Source organism: Palaemon carinicauda, chromosome 15 (assembly GCF_036898095.1).
Source record: "Palaemon carinicauda isolate YSFRI2023 chromosome 15, ASM3689809v2, whole genome shotgun sequence".
In the NCBI taxonomy this organism is placed as follows: domain Eukaryota; kingdom Metazoa; phylum Arthropoda; class Malacostraca; order Decapoda; family Palaemonidae; genus Palaemon; species Palaemon carinicauda.
In genome coordinates, this window is record NC_090739.1 from 98,576,054 (window position 1) to 98,599,115 (window position 23,062).

General features: G+C 39.9%; 1 protein-coding gene across 3 annotated transcripts in view; it reads right to left on the bottom strand.

Moving 5' to 3' along the window:
• The window catches only part of LOC137654700 (integrin alpha-3-like), a 360,316-nt gene that overhangs the window by 70,357 nt on the left and 266,897 nt on the right, over positions 1-23,062 (bottom strand). For all 3 annotated transcript variants that reach the window (XM_068388595.1, XM_068388593.1, XM_068388596.1), the window contains 2 exons: positions 21,776-22,014; positions 20,663-20,892 (listed from right to left, as the gene is read on the bottom strand). In XM_068388595.1, coding sequence (XP_068244696.1) covers positions 20,663-20,892; positions 21,776-22,014 — 469 coding nt within the window. The remainder of the gene's footprint in view (positions 1-20,662; positions 20,893-21,775; positions 22,015-23,062) is intronic.

Here is a 23,062-nt window from a genome sequence, read left to right on the forward strand (position 1 = left end):
CAGGTGTGCGGTCGCGCGATGGCGATCAGCATCCGCAGTTGAGGGTCGTGCGATGGCGATCAGCATCCGCAGTTGAGGGTCGCGCGATGGCGATCAGCATCCGCAGTTGAGGGTCGCGCGATGGCAATCAGCATCCGCAGGTGAGGGTCACGCGATGGCGATCAGCATCCGCCGTTGAGGGTCGCGCGATGGCGATCAGCATCCGCCGTTGAGGGTAGCGCGATGGCGATCAGCATCCGCAGTTGAGGGTCGCGCGATGGCGATCAGCATCCGCAGTTGAGGGTCGCGCGATGGCGATCAGCATCCGCAGTTTGAGGGTCGCGCGATGGCGATCAGCATCCGCAGTTGAGGGTTGTGCGATGGCGATCAGCATCCGTAGTTGAGGGTCGCGCGATGGTGATCAGCATGCGCAGGTGAGCTAGTAGCTGGCGAACCATGTTCCTTCAGAAGTGTTGGAGAACGTTGGCGCGCCGGCTGTAACACACGTGGGCGATCCGGAGATCGCTGGCGGGCTGATGATCGCTGACGAGCTGATGATCGCTGACGAGCTGATGATCGCTGGCGAGCTGATGATCGCTGACGAGCTGATGATCGCTGACGAGCAGAAGGCTACGCGTGGAAGCCTACGCAAAGAAGAAGAGTCCTTGACCCCGACCTGAACCGAAGTTCTAGATCGCGAGGGCGAACGTGGGCGCACAGGGCGCGTAACAGGAACCAACAGGAACCGCAGGGAAGATCATCTTGAAAGCGCTGACGAACAGGAGAGCGCTGATGAGCAGAAGGGCGCGCAGGGAAACCCTGACACGCAAGGGAAGAACCCCCGTGGGGGCAACCCTTTGCCCCGAAGGGATCGTTGTCCGCCGGGAGACTGATGTCCGTCGGAAGACCGCTGTCCGTCGGGCAGACCGTTGTCCGTCGGGAAGACCGTTGCCCGTTGGAAGACGAGATCAGACTGCTGTCCATCTGCACCAAGGCGGAAGATCGAGAAAAAGGAGTTGTAGGCTGCAAACGGAGATCCAAATAGGCGCCTCAAGCACCCTTATAGGGAGATGAGAGGCCCTTACGACGGGGCGGACGGTGGGCCTTACGGCGAGGGAGGCCAACAGCAACAGAAGAAACCTCCGAAGAGGAGTCTCTATGAGTGTACTCTCTCGCGAACGAAAGAGAAACACTTCGTGGAAGAGACTGGTCAGCCAGTGACCTAAAAGGAGCAATCCTCCGAAGAGGAGCTCCTGCAGTTGCCCAGCCCCTTGAGCGAAACTGCAGGTGCGACCGCTCAGCACCAAGAGCATAGTCGCACGAAAAAAAGGCAAGAGAAGAACCCCCCAAAAGGGGAAAAACTCAAGCCTGGACAGGAAAAACTTCCCTCGGAAGGAAAGTTATCCGCCCAAGGAGGCAAGCCTCCTGACTGTTCTAAAATGAACTGTAGAGCTGTCCGTCGACACGGGAGTACTACCAGTAGAAGGAGACACGCCCCTGACGAAAATACAAGGGGGGAGGCAGCAACAGCCGAATCCCCAGGACTCCACCAGACAGCTCACACTGTTGCTATATTACAGAAACGAACTATATCGGTAACTGTAAAAAAATAAAACAAATAATATTAGTACACATTCATTCCCCCGGGAAGGCTCCGAAGAGGAATCCCGAGGAAAGGAACAAGAATTACACAACAGGCACGTGCCCTCACAACCACTTACACTCGCGGAAGGAGAGCTGTAACCAAAACAGAATTATAACAATTATAATTATGTAACTATGTAATTATGTAATTTAAAAATGAATGAACACTAAAGAAAGAACGAAAACCTCGAAAGGAATCGTTCTACAAGCTGAAAAACAAAAAACAACTACAATTAGATTCATAACTAATTGATACAAACGTACGGCGTAGCAACCCCCACACGGAAAGGAAGCTAGGCTACAAGGGCGTAGTAACACGTAGTAAAAGGGTGAACGACCTCAAGAGAGAGAGAGAGAGAGAGAAAGACATAGGTCAAACTCGATCGCCACCCATAAAATACGCCGTGGTGGCCTAACTGCCGAGGCCTCCACGTAGATATCGTACACTACACCACACATCTGAAAAGGAAACTTACTTATTTCTATACTCAAATAAATATACAAACATGAAAACATGTTTACATATATATTGAGTAAATGAAAAGTAAGCGATTAAGTAAAGACAAAACAAACAATGGCTGCCAAGCGAGGACCAAGACAGAGACGTCTGTCACAGTCCGAGCCAAAAGTTAAAGTGAGTATTCACCTGTGTGTGAGGGGGAGGAGGGGTAGCTAGCTACCACTCCCCTACCCCCCCGCTAACTAGCGCGGGGGTAATACACCCTCGTTAAATTCTAATGGCTCGCCATTTCAGCTACGCTAAAAGTAATACCCTTTGTAAATAGCGTGGTTTGTATTTCGGTTACGGAACAAAATTGTTTTATAACCCAATGCTTTGCTATAAGTGGTGGTCAGTAATGAAGTTGATAACTTCTATGTAGTACTGTATTCCCATCTACTTTAAATATCTGTCCGTTCACCCTTGTTTTTTGTAGTTTATTTGATTATTTTTGAGATTTACAACTGCTTATCCATTTTCAATTTGAGATACAGTATTAGTTCTTCATAATTCTTCATTAGTACCATGCACATAAAGCTTTGACTAGTAATCCTTAGCTTAAATATAGCTACATAATTTAAAATTTGACATTTCATCAATGTAAGAATTTAGTTTGCTATATTCTTACTAGTTTTAGCTTGAACCAACGTACCATAACCTCTATATTCTATTTAAAATATCCATCATTAATGCAAAATTATTATCATTTATAAGTGTCTAACATACTGCAAAGATAATATGGTAGTGCTCAATGTAAACAGTGCCAGAGTTTTATGTGCATGTTTAGCAATTAGCCACTATTACAATGGATGGATGTGTGAAATGTGAGTCAAAAGGTTGTGTTTTGGGGACGGGGACAAGTAGACCATTCAGCACTGAGGTGCAACTGGAAGAAATCTTACAGTTACATTATGAAGTTGAAAGAGGTTGGAAAAATAGGAAGTGGGAACAAATGAGACGGAAGCTAAAAGCAGTTTTAGCTCTTAGCAAAAGAAATGCTGCTAAGACCCATACTTCAATGGAGTTATTATAACATAAGGTTAAGGTGTAAGATCTACGATCTTCAGACTCAAAGTCAACAGTTACCATAGTCAGATAAGTCTCACGTAAAGACCCGTAAGAATTCTAACTTTCAAGTCTTTCATATAGTTTGAATCCAACTCCTAGGGTGCTTTTGCAACTAAACTTTTAATAAGAATGGACATACCTCTCTTGGAAAGGGGGAATAGGTACCTTAACCTCCCAAAATAACTAGGAACTTTCATCCTAATACCATCTGCCTTGTCTAGCCAACCCTATATTGCCCTAACTAGACATAGAAACCTACCCGGTAAATAATAAATCATTATTACTCACTCCCTGAACTAACATGGGAATATGGAATAAGGTCAATATTTTAGCTTTGAAATAATTCTTGGCCATAAAACTTGGCAAAAGAGATAAAAACATTTTATCAAATCCAAAAAGCCCCAATCTTTGAAAGGGCATGTAATTCACTTTGGACTCTTTGTCGATGAAGGGCATGTAATTCACTTTATACTCTTTATCGATGACAAACCAAACAATAGAGTCTTGGTTATAACATCCATTTTTGCAATAGCTCATAATGTGGACCTCTTAAATACTGTAGGACTACATTTCTATACCCTTCAATAAATGATCTAGTGAGTTTATCATAAAAGAAGGAAAGGAAAATTTAACAGTCTTGTCCAAACTGGTCTTGGTCACTGAAATTCCTCTGGATCTACGTCAACCTGAAATACACATGCAATTGCTATTGATATAAATTATTAAGGGTCTTCAAAACCATTTCTCTCTGACGAGCTGATGGGTAGACTCCATGCAGTTAGCTGAAGCACATGGGGACTTGGGTGCACTACTTGAGATTGAGGATGTCTGAGAGGATTGGTCTTGCAAGGCAACCTTTCTGGGAAATGTAAACAATGATAAAAAAAATATGGAACCACTCCATTTGCAACCTATAGGGAACTACCAGAGCCATCCCCATGTTCAATAACTGGAATTTGCTTAGCACCATTCTAACAATGGGAATGGAGGAAAGTCTTAGAAATCCAAGCCTGACCAATTCTGTTACATGACATCTACAATTTTGCCAAAGGATGCTAGACTGTGGAGAAAAACCCATCCATTTTTCTCATGAAGGAGGTAGCAAAAACTTCTTTACTGGGTTTTCTCCACCAACTCCAAACTTTTCAGTAGACCAAAAGGTAAAAAGATCACTCATTTGGAATTGCTTGCCACTTATTCTTCATTTGATTGGCTAGAATGTTTATTTTACCTGAGATAAATTGAGGCAGCAGATGGATACTCCTCAGTTCGGTCAAAGACAATAACTCATGCACTATACAGAATACGGTCTATGTCTGGTCCCTACTTGCTTTCATATGCCTGTTGGAGCTCTCATGTTGTTCATGTAACTTGAAATACATTTCTTCATTATCAAGAGCTCCTAAGAACAAAACACCTTGAACAAAGTCAAGAGCTCCAGGCAGTTCATGCAATGGAATGATTCTAGCTTCTTCAGATTTCCTGCCATGTGAAGAAAATCCCTAGATTATGCCTACTGTAGTGAAATATTGTAAATCATGAGTGAATATTACCTATTCTTGTGGCAGAATCACCGTGTAGTTTTCATTCCCCATAGTTTCAGGTTACGAGTTAGTAGGTAGGCTAACAATTATTCAGATATTATACTGGAACAATGGTTATGGCGTTCAAGCACTTGCCCACGCTAGTCCATTTGGGTTTCCAACGGAGACACAAGATGCTGAACTTAAAATGACTTTACAATTAGTTAAAACAGTCAACAACTGCAAATAAGGTTGAACAATTTACAAAAATGACACTCTTTTAGTTGCTTTCGTGAGCTTGTGACTCCAACTGACCTCCTAACTTGCGGCTTCAACTTCTAACATATTTTTGTTTAAATTTTACAAGTGTTTAATTAAAAAAATCACACATTCAGAATCATTTCTATGAAATTAAATTGCAAAAAATAAACAATTACAAATAAAATAAAATTCCTTTTTCTCTAACATTTTCATAATTTTACTGTAGGGTCCCGAATTATGCGAGAATTTGGTCGATTAATGACCTCGTAAGAATGGAAAATCGCATATTTCGAAACACACAACTAACAGAAATAATTCCATTGCGGCCATGGCAACCAGCAATTTGCCTATTCAAATGTGTTTACTACCCATTTCCAATACTTTCTTTGTACTATACTGTATTTCTTTATAATATCAAATTGTTCTTGTAAATAAATCAAACATTTAACATACTTTAAAGTTCTAATAACTTGAAAAATGGTTAAAATTACAACCAGGATAGGTGTAAACACCATATATTTCCCGTTATAACATGACCCAAAATACAGACAAATTTTAATGTTTGTCATATCTATTGTATAAGACAACTGGTGAATAGCAAAATCATCACTCTATAGACTAGCTTTTGTTGTATGATTGAAAATCCAGAATTATCAAAATAAAGGCGATTTTATATCATGCGTTTCCTAAACACACTAAAAAGCACAATAGAAAACGACAACCAATGTTTTGTTTACGTTTATCTCTGATCACAACGAAGAAACAGACGCATTTATACATCTGTGTATAGGTTAGTTTTTGAATCGACAGCAATTTTACCAAGTATAGATTACATGTTGATTTTGTTATTACCAATGTTCTACTTAATTTTTCTTAGAACTTCCAAATAAATTAAATGAATTCCATTTAAATAATGTTTTTCTTTATGACACCGCCTGAAACGGAAACCTTCCATTTGTTTACGCTCCATCTTCGATCACAACAAACAAACGAACGCAATAAACACACATGGTCAAAGTGATAACTAATGATATTACAAACATTTAGTAAACATTATTATTACAAATATTTTACTTATCGTATCCATATAAATTCCTAAATTCGTAGCAAAGCTGGAAAACTTTTTTTTCCTTATGCGTTTAATCCAGAATAGCAAACTGCCGCTAATGACAGAATGATAATTTACGATAATTCTAAACTGTTACGAAAGATAATTGTCCTTTCCATATCCAAAATACTTTTCCTAACTTCAGTTATAAGTCAACTTGTACCCACCTCAATTATGGAACCATATGCAAAAAAGGTAAAATAAGAAGAAAGTACTAGGCCTATTTTTAAAGTCATCAAACAATTAGGTTACCGCTATTACGTTCGATGTAACAGAGAGAGAGAGAGAGAGAGAGAGAGAGAGAGAGAGAGAGAGAGAGAGAGAGAGAGAGAGAGAGAGAGAGAGAATGGTTTTAAATGTACTAAACAATAAATATGATAGGTTATAACACATTGGTGCTTATGTAATATTAACTGTGTTGATGGTTTGAATAAATTAAGAAATGGTGTAAACAATTCTTTGTTAACGTATTCGTACGCGCATATTCGTGAGAGCGGAAGCTAGACATCAGCTGATGTGATCACAGCCAAAAGTAAAACAAAAAGAAGTCAGCAATACTCGATTTTTAAAACACATCCGAAATTTAAAAACATAAGTACATGTTTTATTATAACGCAATTGACTATTTAAAGAGTAAAAATTTTTTGGAATAGAATGGTGTTTCCTAAAAAATAGTGGTTTGCTGACGAAATCGGATACCGTATACAGTAGGTCCTCGGGTTACGACGGTCCCGACTTACGTGGTTTCGCCGTTACGAACGCGCCCCATAAAAATATAAAAATAATATTAAGCGTCGTTCCGTCTTACACCGTTAGCGTCGTAAGCGACGTAAACAATTGCGAACTAGTTTCTAGCGCGCGGTGGATGAATACGCTTTGCGGTGGTTGTGGGCGAGGAAGACGGCGTCGCTCAGTTCCACTCATACGCCATTTTTGGTTGTGATTGCCTGTTCTTTCTCTCACGTGTTTGATCGTTTTTTTGAACTTTTTGCCCTTCATTATGGCTCCAAAGCGCAAGGCAGATTCTTCTGATGGTAGTGCATCGAAGAAAAGGAAGGCCATCACCATGGAAGTGAAATTAGACATTATTAAGCGGTCTAAAAACGGTGAAACGCCAACGAACATTGGCCGATCGCTTGGCCTTAGCCGTTCGACCGTGGCTACTATCCTTAAAGATAAGGAGCGCATTGTTGAACACGTAAAAGGATCTGCTCCAATGAAAGCAACAGTGATAACGAAACAGCGTAGTGGTTTAATTATCGAAATGGAAAGGTTATTAGTGCTTTGGTTGGAAGATCAAAATCAACGGCGTATTCCAGTGAGCTTAATGGTTATTCAAGAGAAGGCTAAAAGGTTGTTTGAAGCGTTGAAAAAAGAAAGGGGGGGAGAAAGTGAAAGTGAAGAGTTTTCGGCTAGTAGGGGTTGGTTTATGCGATTTAAGGCTCGGGCCAATTACCATACTCTTAAAGTGCAAGGTGAAGCTGCTAGTGGGGATGAGAAAGCAGCAAGTGAATTTCCTAAAGCGTTGGCTGAGATAATTAGGGAGGGGGGTTATTCTGCTTATCAGGTGTTCAATGCGGATGAGACAGGTTTATTCTGGAAGCGCATGCCTAACCGCACGTACATAGCAAAGGAGGAGAAGTCAGCACCCGGTCATAAAGCAGGCAAGGAGAGGCTAACTTTGCTTCTTGGGGGAAATGCTGCTGGCGACTTCAAACTGAAGCCCATGCTGGTCTATCAGGCTGAAAATCCAAGGGCACTCAAGGGAATTTGGAAGAGTCAACTCCCAGTCATTTGGAAGGCAAATAAGAAGGCATGGGTGACACTTGCAGTGTTTGAAGACTGGTTTATCAACCATTTTGTACCTAGTGTGGAGAGGTATTGCGCCCAAAAGGGTATCCCCTTTAAGGTGTTGCTATTGCTGGACAATGCCCCTGGACACCCTGCCCAGCTGGGAGACTTTCACCCTAATGTGAAGGTGGTTTACCTTCCACCTAATACCACGGCCCTTTTACAGCCTATGGACCAGGGAGTGATTGCTTCATTCAAGGCCTACTACCTCCGAAGAACAATTGCTATGGCATTACAGGCAACTGAAACGAAGAAGGACTTGACTCTGAAGGACTTTTGGAAGTCCTACAACATCCTTGATGCTATTAAGAACATTGCTGATTCCTGGGAGGAGGTGAAGGTTATAAACATGAATGGTGTTTGGAGGAAGCTATGTCCTCAATTTGTTAATGATTTTCATGGGTTTGAGGACACAGTTGACCATGTTATCAAGAACATTGTTGCCCTGAGTAAGGAAACCGATTTGGAGATGGAGGTTGATGATGTTACGGAGCTGCTAGAATCTCATGGAGAGGAGTTATCTGCTGGGGACTTGATACAACTGGAGAAGCAGATCATTGAGGAAGAGGAAGAAGCCCCCACCCCAGACCCTAAGGCTTTCACAAGGCAGGGCTTGTCAAAAGGTTTTGCCGAGATACAACAAGCATTGGCAACTTTCGAGGCTCAAGATCCCAACATGGACAGGTTCACCAGGGTTTCCAGAGGTGTCATGGACTTACTGCAGTGTTATAAGGAGATTTTGGATGAGAAGAGGATCCTCTCTGTCCAGTCTAACCTGGAGCGGTATTTTAAGAAAGTAGAGAGAACTGCACCCTCTACATCAGCTGCCTCTACTACTCCAGATTTGCCTGCAACAGAGCCTCTACCATCAACCTCAGCTGCCTCTATTGCTACAGAGCCTCTGCCATCAACCTCAGCTGCCTCTGCTTCTCCAGCTTCTCCACCACCTCTTGTAGGCTCTTCACCTCCAGACTCGCCTGCCCCAGCTTCTCCAGCATCTTCTGTCTCACTTCCAGAGAATCCTGATTCACCTGCCCCAGTTTCTCCAGCATCTTCTGCACCTTCCTCTCCACAATAAACCAGTCTCTCCGTCCCTTGCAACATCCCTTCCAGTGTGCAAGCCAACCATAGGAATAAGGTAAGGAATTGTTCTCTTTTTTTTTTATTGATATTTACTTTAATTCATGTGGTAAGGAATTGTTTTCTTTTTTTTTTATTGATATTTACTTTAATTCATGTGGTAAGGAATTGTTTTCTTTTTTTATTGATATTTACTTTAATTCATGTGGTAAGGAATTGTTTTCTTTTTTTTTATTGATATTTACTTTAATTCATGTGGTAAGGAATTGTTTTCTTTTTTTATTGATACAGTATTTACTTTAATTCATGTGGTAAGGAATTGTTTTCTTTTTTTTATTGATATTTACTTTAATTCATGTGGTAAGGAATTGTTTTCTTTTTTTATTGATATTTACTTTAATTCATGTGGTAAGGAATTGTTTTCTTTTTTTATTGATATTTACTTTAATTCATGTGGTAAGGAATTGTTTTCTCTTTTTCTAATATTGTTTTTATGTCATTTGATACATTTTATTATAGTACAGTATACAGTAATACTTTACAGTACAGTACAGTACGTATATTTATGGTGTTCCGACTTACACGGAAATTCGGGTTACACCGCGTCTTAAGAACGGATCAGCTATGATTGAAATGGATGTATACATGGTATAATTTTTTCGTTTTGTATTAATTGACACTTTAAGAAAACCGGATTTGGTTTCTTCATCTATTTACAAGAATTGTATAACACGAGAGAGAGAGAGAGAGAGAGAGAGAGAGAGAGAGAGAGAGAGAGAGAGAGAGAGAGAGAGAGAGAGAGAGAGAGAGAATCAGCTGTTGTAATCGAATGCCGTGTTTTAGTTTCGCGAACCTCCTGAAGCGAGGAATTTATTGTCACAACTAACAATATCCATGTTAATTTCATTCTTAGACTCAAGTTGCCATATGTGAACTAAGGTTTTATTTCTTACGGAGAGAGAGAGAGAGAGAGAGAGAGAGAGAGAGAGAGAGAGAGAGAGAGAGAGAGAGAGAGAGAGAGAGAGAGAGAGAGAGAGGATTTCTGCCATCAAATCTCTCTCTCTAGAGAGAGAGAGAGAGAGAGAGAGAGAGAGAGAGAGAGAGAGAGAGAGAGAGAGAGAGAGAGAGAGGATTTCTGCCATCAAATCTCTCTCTCTTTAGAGAGAGAAAGAGAGAGAGAGTGAGAGAGAGAGAGAGAGAGAGAGAGATTTATTTTACCGTCTACTCTACAAAACCAATCTTGGCACATCAAATGTATACTGTTTAAAATATGTCAAAATATTGCTGACTCATTACCGAAGTTTAGGCTATTCACTGCCGATAAACGAACCCAGTCTACTCGTGAAAACCTTGAATGCCCGAAGGGAAAAATAAAGCTTTTATATATACTGTACTAAACAAAAATAATGCTTTAATATACCATCATTAACACTACCATTAAAATTATCGAAATGTTGGAGAAAGATAAAGATTGCTGAGAACGTAACCACAATTCTGTTTACATTTTGTCAGCTGGACTCGCACAGTTAACCCTTTTACCCCCGGGGTATCTGGAAATTTCCAACCCTTAACCCCCAGGGGGTTATTTTTTTCCCAGCACATTTTGCAGTATATTTTTTTTAAATTGCCCTAACAACCTTAATTTTTGTCATAGAGAGGTCAGGTTGGTCTCATTCTCTTGGAAAATGCCTGAATTTTCTCAAAAAATTATCAAAAAATATGAAAAACAAATTTTTATAGCATTTTTTTGCAAGGACGTACCGGTACGTCCATGGGGGTAAAGGGATGGCTTTTGTGAAACGTACCAGTACGTCCTTTGGGGGTAAAAGGGTTAACAGTTGATTTCATTGTTGATGTGGAATTTTATCCTTAAATAGGCTTTTTATTATGAAATTATGTTAATAAGATGTAATGTTAATATTGTTTTGTAACATTTATTATAAATCACCGTATTTAGGGCTACCAATAGACTTAAAAAGACAATATATTTGATACGTTATGTAGTCCTTGACTAGCAGACTTTGAACAGCTTCGCAGATACAGAAAATTTATTTTTGAAAAATAGCGATCGCATAAAAGGGGAATCGTATAATTCGGGACCCTACTGTATTTGCAATTTTAACTGAAACTATGAATTCTCTACACCCATCCTTCCTGTAAAATAACTTTTATCTCTCTAAAAACTCCTTGATACAAACAATCATGGTTGATCCATAATTTAACTAGGCCTGCCTTATTCTGAATAGGGGAATGAAAGCTTTATTGCATTCAACCACTTATCACCATAACAGTTGTTATTAAAGTGAAACTCCATCATCCTCAGCTAAGTCAAAATTACGAATTTCTCCTCGGAGGTACTAGTTCTGAGAAATTTCATCCATGTACTGAAAGATGGTTCATCACTTGAAAATTTTGTGCACCTTTTTAACCAAACTTTTGACAGGGAATGACATAGCAGTTTTGGTTAGCAGGCAATGAGGGACACTCAGCCTATAGAACAAATTGGAAGCACTATCTCTATTACCTTTTGTCCAAATACAACTGTACTGCTCTTACTGGTTAAAGAAATCTATTCACTACTGAACTCTTATCCTCCTGGTTTAGTGATGTGAAAAAATAGAAATATATTCCTAATTTTAAAAGCATTTTTGGTTCTGAATGAAGGTAAAAGATACTAACATATTTTTGCTTGTAATTAAATTATGCTTTTAACTGATGCTAAAGCCAGGAAAAAAAATGTTTTGGTCATGATATCCCTAAGAGATATATTTCCAATCATTCAAAATCTCGCTCCTTATAAATACTGTACTGCAAAACCACATCCACACTCCAGAAAATTACTAATGGAGGTCTTTAAATACTGAAGGATCTGAAAAAATCTGCTATGGTACCTGAAACGGATAGATCTAATCCCCAATGATTCATTACAAAATTAAGTATAGATCTCTATCCCTTAATGGCTAAAATAGAAAGCTGCTTGTCATAAAAAAGGAAACAAAAAACTTGACAAGATTATCCAAGCTAGTTCTAGCTATGGATAGATTTCTAACTTTGCACTAATCAAAATAAACCTCAAATTATCTTGGATATAAGTTATTGGTAGATTGTCTTTCAGAACCTATAATAGACAGTCTAGGGGGATTTGAAAACTCTTTGTTTCTGAGAATACAGTGGATAGTCTCCATGCGCAGATGTAGCACAGATGGATTTGAATGTACTAGATCAATTTTGTACAGCAACCTTCTGGGGCAAAAGACCTTTAAATGATTTCCCTTTAGGTCAGAAAAGGGTTATAAATATCATCCTGCTGTCCACATAGCTCCTGAACTTGTTTACCACCTGGCAAACATGGCAAACAGGGGAAAGCGTAAAGATCTAGAGTTGACCAGTCTTGTAACAGAGCATCTACCTTCTAAGCTAAAGGATCCAGCACAGGTAAAAAAAAAAATCTTCATTTTGTTCAGTGATGTCGCAAACATATCTATGTTCGGGCAACCCCGCCACTTACAAATTTCGCTACAAATGATGGGATGCAGAGATCATTTGTTTGGTAAAATCTGATTCTTCCTGCTCAATAGTTCTGCCAGTAGAGTACATTTGATTTCTCCAAAATGAACTGCAGAAGTAAAGTGATTCCTTTCAGGCTCATCTATGATAACAGTTCACCTGCCATCCACTACAAGGAAGGCAATCTTGTACCCCTTGGTTTCTGATGTAAGTTAATGCTGCTGTATTTTCTGACAAATCACAAATTATTACACTACTGTAATTTGTATTTTTCCTAGCTATACAAACCATAAGCCTTTAATTAGGGAGATGCAATGCTTGGTGGGTAGGAAATTCCTTAGAACCCAACTAGATGGTTCCTTTTCTTCTCTGGAAGTGACCACCACTAGTCATTTACAGGAGCTAAGCTGTGACCCCAGCGACCTCTTACTTGTCTTTCATAGAGACGAAAGACTGATAGGGCCTGGCCTGTACATGGGTGCATGAACTTGATCAAAATAGAGAACCCCTTCCCCCAAAGGGAATATCAGTTTGAAAAGATATATAGTATCTGTAAGATGAGCAATGGGTTAGTATAAATTCTGCCATCACCCATCTCCAGAAAAAAAATAATGGAGCTCCGATATGCAACTTAACAGCATCAGGTCTGATCCAGCACATAAAGATTCAACTGCTCAGTCCCCGAGAGTAGGAAAACAAGAATGATGAAGAGCCAGTCATTCTACCTTTCATGACTTGACTCACTGACAGGTTTCTACTTTAAAGCCATGGTGGGACCAATACCCCTGATTTTGTGAGCTCTAGCCCTAGCTTGTACCTCGACCCTCTTTTCTGTCGAGGCGTTTGCTTTATGAATTGCCTCACAAAGCCAGAAAGAGACTGCGCTCCTTGACAATTCTTTCCTGGTCCTGCCAGTACTAACAAAAAGTCTCTTGACGCTCAGGCCAGAGGTGATGGATCGTTTTCTGATAGCACTGCAGAGCCCTCATGGGACACAAAAGCATCTCCTCTTGATCACCACACAACACTTCCTGAAGGGAGGGCATGGAGGACTTGAAACTAGGATCATATGCCCCTGGGTTCTGGGTTTTGGCCATAAACTCGAGCACAAATCTGAAGACCTTATTCCACGCCTCAGCAATGGCGACTAGATAAGAGAGTCTGTGCTATTTGCCTACTCTTTTCACTGATCCTAAGACTAGCAGAAAGATAATCTTAAGAGTGGATCCCTATCTGGGAACCTTCTTAAATGATCGTACAAGGTATGTGTAAGGGCCTTGAGGACAAGAGTCACGTTTCACTCTGTGGTGCCTGAGGTTTTGGCGTGGGTAAGACTGCTCAAAGCTCCTCACAAGCATAGGCAACTGTCAGTCGATAGACCATACTCAAGGGTGAGAGGCGTTTCTCTCACCTGAAGAAGATGAGGAAATCTGCAATCTGTGTTAGAGTTATTCTGACCGCAGAAATATCCCTTCTATGAACCCAATCATAGAAGATGGCCCACTTTATTTTTTAAGCAGTTGCAGGTATCTTAACATCTCTGTGTAGTGCCTCGAGAATAGCCTTTTGCTCAGAGGAGATGCTGGATAGCCTACACTCATGAAGATCCAAGGACTTCACAGACTGGGAGTACCTTAGAAGGTGAGGCTGAAAAAGAAGCATGGGCCAGTGGGTTAGTTTTCTCAGGATCTCGACTAGAAGAACTGGCAGATTGGGATACAACTTAGCATGAGGGTATCTGGGAGCCACCAGAGTCATCATGAGTCCTTGTGATATCAAAACCCTGTTGATTAACAGCAAGATCATGATGAATGTCCAGGTGATCCATGGCAATTTAAAGATATCTTTGAACATAGCCCATGGGTCAGGAGTGGGAAAGCAAAACCCAAGGAGCTTTCTGTTTTGCCAGGTGGCAATCGGGTCGATTCCCGAAGAACTCCACAGGACAAGAAGCCTTTCTGCTACACAAGGATGTAGGGAGCACTCTGACCCTAAAATCTGTCCCTGGCAACTGAGGGCGTCTGCTAGTACATTCTTCTTGCTCGGAATGTACCTTGCTGACAACTCTATGGCAGTGAAACACTGCTCAGATGTGCATCCACTTTGACAGCTCTCAAAGAAGGCGCGAGACCATTCTTCCATGCTAGTTGCCATAGCTCACTACGTTGGTGTTGTCGCTCATCAACACTACTGAGTGCCTCCTCAAATATTCTTTGAATGCTTGTAGTACAAGGAACCCTGCTTGCATTTCAAGGGTGCTGATATGCAGATACTTTCTTCTCTGACCCATGCCTTCTTCTGTGACCCAAACACCCAAGAAGTCCAAGACATCTAGGTGTGCTCCTCGAACGCATCTAATAACAGTTGCATGTCTTGATGCAAAGAGTCAAATGCGACTACCCTGGTGATGTTTTTCTCATCAATAAACCAAGCCAAATCAAATTGAACCTCCTGCCACACTGGAACATAACAGAATGGGGGGTCCCTGTCAGCTGACCAGTGATCCATTATACACCACTAAAGGGATCTCTAGTGGAGGAACCCATGTGAAATAAAGAAATGAGTTTCTCCTAGAAAGTGACCAAGAAAACACTACCAACACAAAACTGGTACTTCTTTCTTGAACAAGAACAGTCACACACTATCTGTGAGCCTGCTGATGTAATCTGACAGAAAGATTTTCATAGCTTCTGTGTCTATCAGCATGCTAAAGAACTTCAACCTCTGCTTGGGAATGAGATTTAACTTCTCCCAGTTTACCACAATCCCCAGACTATGACCAAAAGCAAGAAGTCAACGATGATCCTCTTAGCAACTGCCTCTCCGAGGGAGGTCAAGATCAGCCAATTGTTGGGATACATCAACATATGTATCCCTCACGAGTGGGCCCAAAATGGCTATGAAGGTGTACACCAGAGTGAACACCTGAGTAGACATACACAGTGCAAATCACAGCGTCTTGAATTGGTACACTGTACATTAGAGTAAGAAGAAGAGGTGCTATTGGTGGATCTGAAGTACCCGCATTTTCTAACACTTGTTCATCATTCCTCTCAAAAGTACCTCCATCCCCAAGTTGCCTTCTCCACCATGAAGAACCAACAGTAGAAGCCAGGTGACTTGTTTTGAAGGACTTTGAGTGAGTTATTCTCCAATATCCTTTCCACCTCTTTCCGTAATGCCAGGGCTTTTTGGCAACATTGGATGATCTATTGAAAACTATCAGTAATTGAGATGGGGGGGGGGGTTCTGAAAGGGTAACAAGTAACTGTCTTGAAGGACACTCACTACGCAAGGCTCAGCTGTGTTTCTTCCAATTTGGCCGTAAGGAAACAATACCCCTACTCATGGCAGAGGATGAAGGGGAACGCTGGTGTTATAATATTGTTTTGTCCTTTTGCTCTTTCATACGTCACTCTGAACCGTTTGTCTGGTGATCTTTTCATACTTTGTTTACTTACCCGATGGAGGGACAGTCAAAGCAACTTATCAAGTAATTCTCTGTTTCTTTTGTATTTCCTTTTGTTTATTCCATTTGTATCTATTTGGTTTAATTAGATTTACTTTGAGGATCTAACATAGTTTGTATTACATTTATTATGGGGTCTGCTAATTATGTTCATGGTTGTGCTAATTATGTTCATGGTTGTGCTAATTATGTTCATGGTTGTTTCAGGGAATAATCTACTGAAGTTTAAGTTGAATAAAGCTTGGGTAGCAGCAGCCAAGTCTTTTAATGTCATAACAGCTGGCTTCAGTGTTTCTCTTTCCATCCCCTGTTCTCAGTGCCACCCTTCCTGAAAGGACTGGGTTAGGGTGCTCGTAAAGGCTGTGCACGCAGAAGCTCTTTTCGGGAATAGGTTGTCGTTAGTGCCGATCAGGGTCTCGAAGCAGACATGGGGCCCTTCCTCGATCCCAATTCCGCAGGCTTGGCCGTCTCAAAAGGTTTAGCCCCTGCAGCTTTCAAAGGGATGAGGCCCCTGAAGGAAAAAGCGTGTTGGATCAGGGCGTCCTGTGAGGCCGTCTTTCAAGATTTCACAGCAGCCTAAACACAACTCTTTGGAGAGAGAGACCTGTCCACCACCCCCACCTAAGAGAGACAACACCCCCACAACGAGTTCCTTAGTGATAACGCCACCTCCGTGGTAACTTATTTTGAAAAACAGGAGATCACAGTGTCCTATCTCTTCAAAAATCCTTCAAAAATCCAGTTAGTCCACTGATTAGCTGCCTTAAGGGCCAGGAAGATCACAACCTTTCCACCAGACAGCACAAGACTCTTGCAATTCCCCAAAGACTCCAGGGTTGATAACCTTGTTGTCTTCTTGCCCACTGGTTGAGACAAGCAACTGTCTGGAGAGAGACTAGGGCAGATAACTCTATGGCCACCAACTCAGACAACAAGATGGACATGCCACAAGCCTTGAGTCTCTCCAATGAAGTGTGCACACAGAAGGGTCAGCCTGCAGAGGGACTGATACAGCATTTTCAGGTGTGTAGAACCTACGCTGCCTGGTGAGTAGAGGGGGCAGGCTCTTACTTGACTGACTGGACTCGAGCAAGTTCTCAGATCCTAGGATCTGATCGTCAATTCAATCCAGGGTCAAATCACAAAGACTGACCCTGGCAACTACAAAGAGGGCCTCAGGCTTTGAGGAGCACTGAAATGTTGATCAATGACCGAGGTTCTGCCCAACGGAGGTACTAAGGCTGCCTCCCACAGGCCATTGCACTCGTGGATAAGGGCAAGGATCTTCACAAATGAAATCTCTGGCTCGGGGTAGTCTGCCTCAGGAGGCACTGGACTGTTGTCTGGTGTCCTAGGGACATCCTAACCACAATCATTCTCGTGCCATGTCGGGACCGAGGGTGTGGCAGAACACTCTGGAGATGCAGTTTCCCTGGAGGGCTTTGGCTGGGATTCAAAGGTGAACCCCAGGTAAGATTCAATAAAATATATGTCTTAACTCAAAGTTGTTGTGAATTTCTCAGTGATGATGTTCCCCTAATTCATCTGTCAATGCAAATGGAGGGCTTTGGCTGGGATTCAAAGGTGAACCCCAGGTAAGATTCAATAAAATATATGTCTTGACTCAAAGTTGTTGTGAATTTCTCAGTGATGATGTTCCCCTAATTCATCTGTCAATGCAAATGGAGGGCTTTGGCTGGGATTCAAAGGTGAACCCCAGGTAAGATTCAATAAAATATATGTCTTGACTCAAAGTTGTTGTGAATTTCTCAGTGATGATGTTCCCCTAATTCATCTGTCAATGCAAATGGAGGGCTTTGGCTGGGATTCAAAGGTGAACCCCAGGTAATATTCAATAAAATATATGTCTTGACCCAAAGTTATTGTGAATTTCTGTGATGTTGTTCCCCTAATTCATCTGTCACTGCAAATTTAAATAACTAAAAGATGAGGGAGCAAGAAAACTCTCATCTTTACCAAAGGCAAAACAATATAGCAGGCTTAAAGGTATGCAAATTATTTGCAAAAACACTGAAAAACTATCCAACTCATTACTAAGCCCAATAACAAACTACCTGCTTCTAGGGTCACATTCCAGATGGCCAAGAAGTCTTGCTAAACCCTCTGGTTCAAAAATTAAGATTAATTACTAATTGAGATTTTAAAGAATCAGAGCCTAAAAATATGTCTTAAAGACTAAAGTATTGTAAATTGAATTTGGGCTAATTTACTTGAATCTAATAACCACAAAGGTAGTAGAGATCAAGGGAATAAAAAGAACAGAAAACTTAAAGAATGGATCTTTAGGGATGGAATTTGGGAATGTGCAGAGATATGAAAGAGGAAAAGCAAATAATTATGTCTAAATTACTGTTTCTATCTTGAAAGATAAGAAGTGAAAAGAATGAGGGAAGGGATAATCTGTCTTCCAGAATTTAGATCTTAACTATAATGGTGGAATTTCACAAGTAAACTGTACATGGACAAAAAGTACAACATAAAGTAAATATCCATCAAAAACCATAAAGGAAAATAAAATGTATGATGAAAAACTGTGACGTAAAACTTTCCTTTTTATAATAATGTAAAATAAAAGAAGAGAATTAATATACACCATACATAGTAAAAACAAAGAAACTGGTTTGAACAAAATCTGAGGTCTAAAAGTGTACTGTACTGAGAATGCAAAGGAAGCCTTGATCAAGAACCAAATTGGAGAATGAGCTGAATAGAGAAGCACAGAAAGGAAAATGTCAGCAACTAACTAGCTGTTTAAATGGTTGGGATAGTCATAATAGCCATTACACACGAAAAGGGACAATGTTCTCTAAACAGAATTATAAGTCACACATTGAGGAACATCCTTGGCCAATGATTTTGTCATTTGGAGGTAGGATTTTACTACAAAAATAGGACACAGCAAAGTCCATTTCTGATGCCCAAGGCAAGGACAGAATTATGAAAGAGAAAACTGTGATATCAGCTGGGTTTTTCTCTTTGGTCTTTGCCACAAAGTTATACTTGAAGGCAATGACGATAGAGACCCCTGAGTTCCACGAGTTAGGGATGTCGGAAATTGTGTCATTCACTCATTTCAGAGGAAGCCAGGGATAAAAAGGTCAGATTATGAATGAAGGCTCTACATATAGAAGTCTGGCTAAGTTTCTCAGGATTAAGGTCAAATACTAACTGTGGAGTTTCATCGTGAATCTCCAAATGAATTAATAACAGGTTGAATTAAGATTGCACCTAAGTCCACATCTCTGCTTAGAAACACTTGAGAGAGGGCTAGCTAAGATGGGCATGTTGACAAAATGACAGGCATGCAGATTACAGGAAAGATAAGACAAAAGGAATAACTACATTACCTCAACTTTGTCTATTGCAAAGGGAAAATTTCCTTAATCTTTCAGAGAGATGAATTAAGTATGTGATCAAGAAAAGGCTTTTGTGTGGAGAAGCATTCTGTTTGCTGCAGCAATCAGAAATCTTTAAGCTATGTTAATAACAGCTGCTGTTGCTTGTAAAAACTCAAGAGTTCTTGAATAATCTCCATGCATAACAATGGAGGGTGTCTACACTACATGGAGTTTGCTTTTGTAGCTATTTCCATGAAGGAAAAATCCTTGGAGCAAGTAAGACTAGGACCAGCGCAGTAAATATATGAAAATAATTCTTTTGAAATGAAAAGGGTCAATAAGAAATGTGTGAATGTTCCACAAATCCTTATGATTGAATTTCCTGTCAAATCAGACTGAAGGTGGAAAGGTGATCACTCACAGGTCACTTGACACCTGGAACATTGCAGTTGGGTCTGACTGTGGTGAGCAATGAAGGGGCAGCTTCTGGTTTAACAATTTTGTAAACAAATTCATCTAACTACCATAGTGACTCATAGATGTTTGCAAAGAGAGATAATTTCTATGAAAGGATTTGAAGGCTTCTGCTCAGGAAATTAGCAATGGTGTTGATTGCCTGTGGGACAAATCTTAGTATTACCATTGGCCCAAATGAAGGTTTCTAACACTAAGTGGCATACATTATCTGAATGTCTAGTTTCTAGATTCACTATTACTATACAGTACAGAGTTCTTTTAAAATTTCTTGAACTTTATAAGAAGAGTTGCGACTATAAAGTAAGAAGACAAGCACACTAATGTGAAGATAGAAAAACAATCTTCCTCCCGGCATATTTATACATGATGGTCTACTTTGACTCAAGCTTGAATGATATCTCTAAAAGTGTAGAGAATTGGATGACAAGGTAAACTGGACACACTGACAAACAGACTTATGGACAATATCCTTTAAATGCACACATATGCATGATGGTTATTCTTTGTACTGAGCTTGAGTAAAATCCCTTCAAGTGTATAAAAGTTGCAATGACAAGGTAAGCATGTTCACAAACTGACAGACAGACAGATGACAGGAAGGACATAAGACAAACTACATTACCTCAACTTTGATTGTAGATAATTAAAAACAAGTTTGTCTATTGCAGTAAAGACACACATAACATACTCTTGAAAAACATAAAATGCAATAAAGATAGTGTTTGAACACAATTTCTAATTCTGATAACAAATACCTCACGTCTATGGAAAGAAGTGAATGAATATTTTGAGTGTTTTTATACATACCCAGTGACATTTTAAAAGTTGTTTACTTACCATCAACAATTGGTACTTCTGTCATGTAAAGAAGCCATTTTCCTTGTTCTTTGTTGTTTTCGACTTGATAAGGCCATAGAACTTCCACCTGCAATTGATCTACCCTCCAAGGTCCCCTGTTATCTATAACATATTTGTGAGTCAGTTCCATTCCCACTTGGTCCATATGCTTTATAGCTGATTCTCCTACAACTTCCCCTCCATAGAATGTTTGCTCAGGAGCCACAAACCTTTAGAAAAATAATAATGTACGCAAATTACACCTTATTGCAATGACAAAGGCTCATGAAATGAGTTTTATGGTCAGAGTATTGTTAATAAAACCATTCCACTAAAATATAATGGAAAAGAACTCTGAAAAAGCAAAGCAAAATTTTTTTGTAAACAATACTTTGTTTTCTTGTAGCTCTCTCCACATGCACACCTGTTAAAACATCGGTTATCTTTTTTTTTACCTAATATGTAATTTTTTTATTTTATTTTTAGCAATTTAATCATACATAATGGACACCAAGAAGGTTAGAGGTTTTGGTAAACCAAAAAAAAAAAAAAAATTGAGAACCATAATAGAATTGAAAAAAAGAAATCATCTTAAAGTGATAGAGGAGTGCTTATGTCTGATCTAGTCTGGTAACCTTCAATTAAGGCCATCAATTCTCCTTACTACAGATAAGAGTGAAGTTAAATTTTCCTTTATTTCATCTATTTATTGTTTTTGTATGATTTTAACCACTGTAGACTTTATGTAAAATGCTTTGTAACAAGTGATTTTTGGGGGGTCAAGAACAAATTAATTTTACCTTCATTCTTATGGAAAAAAATTAATTCATCATTCAAATGGCCCTCTGGAATTAATCAAGTTCATTCTCTGATGTTCCACTGTTATTTAAGTATAAGCAATTTTTTTGCCTGAAGCTCAATAGCTGGTACACCAAATCCTTTACTGGACTGTATATCTAAATAACAAAACTCTAAAGATATACCTATGCACATTGCATAAACCAAAAATAATTGTTGCAATAAAATTTGTTTAAAATTTTTTAATAATTAAGATATCTAAAACATTGAGAGAAATTACAGAGTTTATGCCTAATTCTTCATCAAAAAGCTTACCCTATAATAGAAATCTCAGCCTTTTTAATAACTTCAACAACAAACTTCAAGGATTCTTGAGCATTTTCTTCTCTTGAGGAAGAATTTACTGCCACAGTAAATTCAATGTACTTTGAGTCAAATGGATCTCCTGATTCTCTGAAACTTAGCACTAAAGGTCCCGAAGTGCTCACAAGAGGATTTCCAATTGAACATTGTACTTGTGTTTTTGATACTGAAGAGCACTGATGAGATCCCGTCTGCAATGACAATTTTGATTATTTAATAAATATGTTATTTTGATTATAAAATAAATTTTTGAATATACTTACCCGGTGATTATATAGCTGCAACTCTGTTGCTCGACAGACAACTCTACGGAAAAACTCGCCAGCGATCGCTACACAGGTTGCGGGTGTGCCCAACAGCGCCATCTGTCGACCAGATACCCAGCTCTCAATGTAAACAAAGACTCAATTTTCTCCTCGTCCCACTGCGTCTCTATTGGGGAGGAAGGGAGGGTCATTTAATTTATAATCACCGGGTAAGTATATTCAAAAATTTATTTTATAATCAAAATAACATTTTTCAATATTTAACTTAGCCGGTGATTATATAGCTGATTCACACCCAGGATGGTGGGTAGAGACCAGTAATATATGTTTACACTTTTATGAGCTAAGAGTTTTTTATTTCATTTTAGAAGTTATCAAAATAACAAAAACAAAATAAATAGGTACCTGGTAAGGAAGTCGACTTGAACAATTACTCTGCCTTTTAAGTACGTCTTCCTTACGGAGCCTCGCGATCCTCTTAGGATGCTGATCGACCCCTAGGATCTGAAGTATCAAGGGTTGCAACCCATACAACAGGACCTCATCAAACCCCTAATCTAGGCGCTCTCAAGAAATGACTTTGACCACCCGCCAAATCAACCAGGATGCGAAAGGCTTCTTAGCCTTCCGGACAACCCATAAAAAAACAACATTTCAAGAGACAGATTAAAAGGATAAGGAATTAGGGAATTGTAGTGGTTGAGCCCTCACCCACTACTGCACTCGCTGCTACGAATGGTCCCAGTGTGTAGCAGTTCTTGTAAAGAGACTGGACATCTTTCAAGTAAAATGACACGAACACTGACTTGCTTCTCCAATAGGTTGCGTCCATTATACTTTGCAGAGATATATTTTGCTTAAAGGCCACGGAAGTTGTTACAGCTCTAACTTCGTGCGTCTTCACCTTAAGCAAAGTTCGGTCTTCCTCACTCAGATGTGAATGAGCTTCTCGTATTAACAATCTGATAAAGTC